Raw genomic sequence first — 8,741 nt, 5'->3', positions numbered from 1 at the left:
ACGCTACCTTGGCTATACCACCCCTGCTATACACACGCTACCTTGGCTATACCACCCCTGCTATACACACGCTACCTTGGCTATACCACCCCTGCTATACACACGCTACCTTGGCTATACCACCCCTGCTATACACACGCTCTTTCACCCTGATGCCCCCTGTTCACCTAGCAGTAAAATGGGTACCTGGTTGATGGGGTTCTGGGAGTTCTTCTACTGCCCAAGCCCGGCCCGAGGCCAGGCTTGACTTGTGAGAGTTTGGTCCACCAGGCTGTTGCTTGGAGCGGCCCGCAGGCCCACATATACCTGGTTGATGGGGTATAACTACTATACAGGATATACTTGACCCTTACACTGCTCATTATGTACTCATTTCCATAGCCGTAAATGCAATCGATAAGCATCCATCAGTCTCAGGAGACTATGGAGTTGGGCTCTGGTTGTCGGTCTGGAGTGGCCTCTCCAGGGCGCAAAGCCAGGGTAGGTTGATACAGGGGGGGGAGAAGCTGTTACCCATGCAGCAGGTCAACCTCCTCATCTGCACGATGCTGAAATTGTCCAATGGAAAGGCAAACGCAAATTCGCTTGGTTCCAGTGCCAATCAGTGCTTTGAAAATCTAGGAAAAGTTAAAATTAGGAGGGATGGAGAGAGAGAGAGAGAGGGAGAGAGAGAGAGAGAGAGAGAGAGAGAGAGAGAGAGAGAGAGAGAGCAGCAGCAGCAGCAGCAGCAGCAGCAGCAACAGCAGCAGTAGCAGCAACAGCAGCAGCAGTAGCAGCAGCAGCAGCAGCAGCAGCAGGCTTATAAAGCACATTTTACAGAAAGGGAGGTGGGGCAGGTGACGCCACAGCGTTCACGGATTCGGTCGGATAGGAGCGCATTCCCTCGGATTCTATTATACGAACGTCAACAAGGCGCGCGAGCGATACGGGAGAGTTTGTATACATTGTGTGATGGATCTCTGTGCCACCCTATTGTCTTTAATTAACGTTTATGATTTTGATTTAGGTTACATAAACAAGGGATAAATAATTAATAATAAATATGCTGGTAGGAGACATATAGCTGCTGTATTGTTGTGGATTGTTATAGGTGTGAGACGGGTTGATGGGTGTGGTGAACGCCGGCAACCCCAGCAGTGTTGCCTTATGGTGAGATATTAGCAGCGCACGCACGCACACACACACACACACACACACACACACACACACACACACACACACACACACACACACACACACACACACACACACACACACACACACTGATAAAGAAACTAGTGTGCAATTAAGCACTTAATCACTGAAGGTGATGAAGGTGCTTGTACAAGCTCAGGTTATATAGTTACATCACATACATACATTGTATAATTAATACATTACATAGTCAATCTTGGGTACAAGTCCAATATATCATCAAGTGTTCCAGTACTCATATAGTTGATGATATATTGGACTTGTACCCAAGATTGACCATGTAATGTATCAATTATACAATGTATGTATGTGATGTAACTATATAACCTGAGCTTGTAAAAGCACCTTAATCACCTTCAGGGGTTAGGTGCTTAATTGCACACAAGTTTCTTTATCAGTGTGTGTGTGTGTGTGTGTGTGTGTGTGTGTGTGTGTGTGTGTGTGTGTGTGTACTGACCTAGTTGTAGTCACCTATTTGTGCCTGCAGGATCGAGCACTGACTCTTGGATCCCGTGTATGTGTTGTCAGCATGTTTATCTCTGTGTGATTTATATATTACAGAGAAAACAGGTAGGGAGTTAGAACATTAGACAACCGACGGGTAGAAAGGCGGGGTCCAAGAGCTAGCAGCTCGATCCTGCAGGCACAACTGGTAATCACACACATGCCTATCCCTTCCCCCCAAAAAAATAATAAAAGAGAGTTATGTGATTGGGAGAGAGAGAGAGAGAGAGAGAGAGAGAGAGAGAGAGAGAGAGAGAGAGAGAGAGAGAGAGAGATACAGTAACAAGGACTGGGTGGGACAGGCCATTTAGTTCACTGTACAGTATTTACATACAAATAGTCCGGACTATACACACAAAATACACACACACACACACACACACACACACACACACACACACACACACACACACACACACACACACACACACACACACATATGTAAGACCAATCCTGGAGTATGCGGCCCCAGCATGGAGCCCGTACCTTGTCAAGCACAAGACGAAGCTGGAAAAAGTCCAAAGGTATGCTACTAGACTAGTCCCAGAACTAAGAGGCATGAGTTATGAGGAAAGGCTGCGGGAAATGCACCTCACGACACTGGAAGACAGAAGAGTAAGGGGAGACATGATCACAACCTACAAAATCCTCAGGGGAATCGACCGGGTAAACAAGGACGAACTTTTCAACACTGGTGGGACGCGAACAAGGGGACACAGGTGGAAGCTGAGTACCCAAATGAGCCACAGAGACGTTAGAAAGAACTTTTTCAGTGTCAGAGTAGTTAGCAAATGGAATGCATTAGGAAGTGATGTGGTGGAGGCTGACTCCATTCACAGTTTCAAATGTAGATATGATAGAGCCCAATAGGCTCAGGAATCTGTACACCAGTTGATTGACGGTTGAGAGGCGGGACCAAAGAGCCAGAGCTCAACCCCCGCAAGCACAATTAGGTGAGTACAATTAGGTGAGTACACACACACACATAGGTCAGAGGCGAGACCAAAGAGCCGAATCTCAACCCTCCCGCCCCTCAAGCACATCTAGGTGACCTAACCTCACCTTAACACCGATAATTACGACCACCTCAACAATAGCGGCCACCTTTCACTACGGCCGTTATGGGACAATTTGGAGCTCAAAATTAGTCAGCACATGGCCCTGTCAGACAGCTGTCAGCACAGGCCCTGTCAGACGCCTGTCAGCACAGCCCCTGTCAGACGCCTGTCAGCACAGCCCCTGTCAGACGCCTGTCAGCACAGCCCCTGTCAGACGACTGTCAGCCCAGCCCCTGTCAGACGCCTGTCAGCCCAGCCCCTGTCAGACGCCTGTCAGCACAGCCCCCGTCAGACGCCTGTCAGCCCAGCCCCTGTCAGACGCCTGTCAGCACAGCCCCTGTCAGACGACTGTCAGCCCAGCCCCTGTCAGACGCCTGTCAGCCCAGCCCCTGTCAGACGCCTGTCAGCACAGCCCCCGTCAGACGCCTGTCAGCACAGCCCCCGTCAGACGCCTGTCAGCACAGCTCCCGTCAGACGCCTGTCAGCACAGCCCCTGTCAGACGCCTGTCAGCACAGCCCCCGTCAGACGCCTGTCAGCACAGCCCCTGTCAGACGACTGTCAGCCCAGCCCCTGTCAGACGCCTGTCAGCCCAGCTCCTGTCAGACGCCTGTCAGCACAGCCCCCGTCAGACGCCTGTCAGCACAGCCCCCGTCAGACGCCTGTCAGCACAGCCCCCGTCAGACGCCTGTCAGCACAGCCCCCGTCAGACGCCTGTCAGCCCAGCCCCTGTCAGACGCCTGTCAGCACAGCCCCCGTCAGACGCCTGTCAGCACAGCCCCCGTCAGACGCCTGTCAGCACAGCCCCTGTCAGACGCCTGTCAGCACAGCCCCTGTCAGACCACTGTCAGCACAACAACTGGTGAAGCAGATCAAATCTTCTCATTAGCGAATGTCTTCACTTCTGCTTCTAAGAAATCACAAATTTCTTCCCGCGCGGAGATCGAACGACTCAGCACTCTGAGACGAATTGCCATCCAGGGTTTGAGACACTGTTAAGTTGTCTAGCCATTCATTCTGCAAGAGCAATCAATCCAACTATTGTTGTTTGCACGCTGCGGGTTGCTCTAAGATATGCTCCTCATTGCCAAGATGGTGTGTGGCACTTTCTGCAAGATTCGTTGCAACTTTTATCTTGATGATTTCAGCCGTTTTGTGCAGAAATATTTCTTACGTATAATGGCAGAAGTTTTGAAAGTTTCAGGCCCCTGAATGTTGACGGTGTTCTGAAGTTATATAGTCCTTTTTGAACACCTTTTGGCTCTTTTTGAACACCTTTTTGTTGTTCATTTTGAACACCTTTTTCACCCTATTTGATCACCTTTTATACTTCTGACCGGGGGGGATAACAGACAGACTAACAATGCTTCTGATGGAATGGCGCTAGGAACCAGTTTACAGACATTGTGCTGACTAATACCCGTTACCACCGTCCCTGTCGCATATACCTTCATGCCCAACGTCTCCCAGATCCGGGCATAATGCCTAAAATATATATATACCCAGGCTGGGCACAGCAGAGAGGCTGCCCACCCGTCAGCTCTGAGGGCATGATACAATCTGAGAGAATGTGTGTTAAGAGAGAGTCAGAGAGAGAGAGAGAGCATGATACAATCTGAGAGAATGTGTGTTAAGAGAGAGTCAGAGAGAGAGAGCATGATACAATCTGAGAGAATGTGTGTTAAGAGAGAGTCAGAGAGAGAGAGAGCATGATACAATCTGAGAGAATGTGTGTTAAGAGAGAGTCAGAGAGAGAGAGCATGATACAATCTGAGAGAATGTGTGTTAAGAGAGAGTCAGAGAGAGAGAGAGCATGATACAATCTGAGAGAATGTGTGTTAAGAGAGAGTCAGAGAGAGAGAGCATGATACAATCTGAGAGAATGTGTGTTAAGAGAGAGTCAGAGAGAGAGAGCATGATACAATCTGAGAGAATGTGTGTTAAGAGAGAGTCAGAGAGAGAGAGCATGATACAATCTGAGAGAATGTGTGTTAAGAGAGAGTCAGAGAGAGAGGGCATGATACAATCTGAGAGAATGTGTGTTAAGAGAGAGTCAGAGAGAGAGACACTCCCTTCACCCATTTCTGGATCGTTTTCCTATTATATGTTAAACAGGTTTTTTAGGAGTTACGTGTTTAGTAGGTAGAGAGGAAGGGTATAGGTTTGTGTGTAGGGGTAAGGGTGTTGAATGACCTATTAGGCTTGGCCAGAATTGATGGCAATCGGGTTATTTGCCATAGTGAGTTGGTCATTTATTGCCTGTGGCAGGGGGGTATACCGTTACCTGTGGCAGGGAGCTATACCGTTACCTGTGGCAGGGGGCTACTGTTACCTGTGGCAGGTGGCTACTGTTACCTGTGGCAAGTGGCTACCGTTACCTGTGGCAGGTGGCTACCGTTACCTGTGGCAAGTGGCTACCGTTACCTGTGGCAGGTGGCTACCGTTACCTGTGGCAGGTGGCTACCGTTACCTGTGGCAAGTGGCTACCGTTACCTGTGGCAGGTGGCTACCGTTACCTGTGGCAGGTGGCTACCGTTACCTGTGGCAGGTGGTTACCGTTACCTGTGACAGGTGGCTACCGTTACCTGTGGCTACCGTTACCTGTGACAGGTGGCTACCGTTACCTGTGGCAGGTGGCTACCGTTACCTGTGACAGGTGGCTATACCGTTACCTGTGACAGATGGCTACAGGTGACTGATCTCCCAATCCTGAGCACTCCAGGTGCAAACTCTGTGAGCAGGAACTGCGGCATGATCTCCCACACTACATCACCGAATATCCAGTTAATCAGACCATTCAGACCCGTTGGCATGAGGTACCTGGAGCTTTGCAATGACTTTATTACCTCTCGTGGTCTTGAAGATATCCTCTTAATACACCCCAAAGTTTTCCAATGCAGAATACTGAAAGTTACAATTCCTTGCAACTTTCTCTCTCTCACAGGTTCGATTCTCCACTGGTAAACCTCTCAGTCTTCACTCTACCTGTAGCCCTTACAGGGAGACTCACGAGATAAGGGAGGGAGGGGGGGTATGGGGCGAGGGGGGGGGTATGGGGCGAGGGGGGGTATGGGGCGAGGGGGGGGGGTATGGGGCGAGGGGGGGTATGGGGCGAGGGGGGGGGGTATGGGGCGAGGGGGGGTATGGGGCGAGGGGGGGGGGTAAGACTTGAAGAACAGGTATGCAAATGATACGAAGTTAGGTGGTGTGTCACCTGGGTTTAATACCCCCGTGTCGCTCAACGTGTTCTGGTGCACTCTACCTGCCTCGCTCTGCCCGTGTTCTGCCTCCTGAAGAACATGGGTCTGTGTGATGAAGAACACGATGAGGAGGTTTGGTGAACATGTTGTTCATATTCCTTTGTGTGAGTATATTCTTGTGTGGTGGTCTGTGGGCGTGTTCATCCGTCAGTGTTCACTTTGTTCTTTCATTGGTCGTGTTCTTAATTCGTTCATCATGTTCTTCGATCATCTAGGGCCATGTCTTTGTGGTCTGGTGGGTGGGAGGGGGTTTGTGGGGGGGGGGGGGGGGTGGAGTGGGGGGTTACCTTACCTTGAGGTTACCTTGAGGTGCTTCCGGGGCTTAGCGTCCCCGCGGCCCGGTCGTCGACCAGGCCTCCTGGTTGCTGGACTGATCAACCAGGCTGTTGGACGCGATGGGTGGGGGGAGGGAGGGAGGGAGGGAGATGATAAGGGGTGATGGATGGGTGGGGGGGGGTGTTGGGGGGGGAGGGATTGAGGTGCAGAAGAGTAAAGGTTAATGGAGATATATCATCTACTCAACGTTGTTGAATACATCAACAGGCTTGTTGATGTATTGTTGATGTATTGTTGATGTATTGTTGATATATTGTGTTGTTGAATACATCAACAAATTTCAAATAATAATATTTTAATGATAATATGTCCTAATGTCTATAAATTCTTAACAACATTCAAAGTCTGCTCGTCAAGCAATCGAAAACTTCTCCTCTACGGGATCACCATAGCCCGTGCTACTTGGGGACTTTTTGTTCCAGGTAGCGACTCTTAAATACCAACTGCTTTTGAGCAGTTTCTGTACACACACACACACACACACACACACACACACACACAATTCAGGAAGCTGTACACCAGTTGGTTGACAGTTGAGAGGTGGGACCAAAGAGCCAAAGCTCAACCCCCGCAAGCACAAATAGGTGAGTACACACACACACACCCAGGAAGCAGCCCGTGGCAGCTGTCTAACTCCCAGGTACCTATTTTACTACTAGATGAGCAAGCGCATCAGGGGTGAAAGAAACTCTTGGCCATATGTCTCCACCTCCACCAGGGATCGTACCCGGGCCCTCGGGACTACGAACCCAGACCGTGGTCCACTCGGCCGTGCAAAATTTAGGCAGGAAATGTCAACTGGCAATTAAAATATTCGAGTCTGTTTGCAACCACAAAAGAGCTCCCCCTTTTTTTCCTGGTTGATGGAGAAGCAGAGAATTGATGAGTGAGATAATGAGGGGATGTGAGGGTGGAGATAGAAGGGGGAGAGGGGGGCGTGAAGCCCCTCGCTGGGGGGGGGGGGGAGGGGGCGTGAAGAGAGCAATTGTCAGTTGCTAACTAACACGACTCTCTAAATTAGGGCTGGGGGGAGAGGGGGGGGTGGCATCTGAATAGTCGACGAGCAAGGGGTTGGGTTGAATAGGTTGAATGGGGGGGGGGGGGGAGGGGCGTGTGGATATCTTGTGGGTACCCCCACCCCCTTCATCCTCCCCACACCCCCCATCATCCCCCACCACCACCCTACACACCCCCACCACCACCCTACACCCCCACAACCACCCTACAACCACCCTACAACCACCCTACACCCCACTAAACCTCACCCAAGATCGAGGAATGGCTCTGTAGCTCATCTGTACCCACCTGTACCAACGCCTGTACCCAACAACGCCCTGTACCCTCCTGTACCGCCGCCTGTACCCTAACAACACAAGAGGTACCCACAAGTGGCCATACTCGAGTCAACTGTTAATGGAATCTAGTTCGTCCTGGATCCAGCATTGAGCTGGTTGCTCTTATCCAGTGAGGTGTAATTACTCTGGTTTAATCGTCGTTGGTCCTGGGAATGATAAAAAGGATCCCATGAGAGAGAGAGAGAGAGAGAGAGAGAGAGAGAGAGAGAGAGAGAGAGAGAGAGAGAGAGAGAGGGGGGGGGCCTGCATTCGTGTGGGGAGTTTAAGGTTTTTGAAGATTCTGAGTTTTTAATTAGAGAATTTAATTAATTACAGTCGGAACAAGAGGGGTAAATAGCATGTCTGAGGGGACAGGCTGTGGTGGCCCTCTCTGGTGGCTGTGGTGGCCCTCTCTGGTGGCTGTGGTGGCCCTCTCTTGTGGCTGTGGTGGCTCTCTCTGGTGGCTGTGGTGGCCCTCTCTGGTGGCTGTGGTGGCCCTCTCTGGTGGCTGTGGTGGTCCTCTCTGGTGGCTGTGGTGGCCCTCTCTGGTGGCTGTGGTGGCCCTCTCTGGTGGCTGTGGTGGCCCTCTCTGGTGGCTGTGGTGGCCCTCTCTGGTGGCTGTGGTGGCTCTCTCTGGTGGTTGTGGTGGCTCTCTCTGGTGGCTGTGGTGGCCCTCTCTGGTGGCTGTGGTGGCTCTCTCTGGTGGCTGTGGTGGCCCTCTCTGGTGGCTGTGGTGGCCCTCTCTGGTGGCTGTGGTGGCCCTCTCTGGTGGCTGTGGTGGCCCTCTCTGGTGGCTGTGGTGGCCCTCTCTGGTGACTGTGGTGGCTCTCTCTGGTGGCTGTGGTGGCCCTCTCTGGTGGCTGTGGTGGCCCTCTCTGGTGGCTGTGGTGGCCTTCTCTGGTGGCTGTGGTGGCCCTCTCTGGTGGCTGTGGTGGCTCTCTCTGGTGGCTGTGGTGGCTCTCTCTGGTGGCTGTGGTGGCTCTCTCTGGTGGCTGTGGTGGCCCTCTCTGGTGGCTGTGGTGGCTCTCTCTGGTGGCTGTGGTGGCTCTCTGGTGGC

General features: G+C 51.5%; 1 protein-coding gene across 1 annotated transcript; it reads left to right on the top strand.

Moving 5' to 3' along the window:
• Positions 1-2,853: 2,853 nt before the first annotated feature.
• Positions 2,854-3,753, top strand: LOC138351417 (uncharacterized). The gene has a single exon (XM_069303237.1). It carries the CDS (start codon positions 2,854-2,856, stop codon positions 3,751-3,753), a length of 900 nt encoding a protein of 299 aa, XP_069159338.1.
• The last annotated feature ends 4,988 nt before the right edge of the window (positions 3,754-8,741 follow it).

This window comes from Procambarus clarkii, chromosome 49 (genome assembly GCF_040958095.1).
Source record: "Procambarus clarkii isolate CNS0578487 chromosome 49, FALCON_Pclarkii_2.0, whole genome shotgun sequence".
Classification (NCBI taxonomy): Eukaryota; Metazoa; Arthropoda; class Malacostraca; order Decapoda; family Cambaridae; genus Procambarus; species Procambarus clarkii.
The sequence above is the reverse complement of the archived record's forward strand: the minus strand, read 5'-3'. Positions and strand labels throughout refer to the sequence as shown.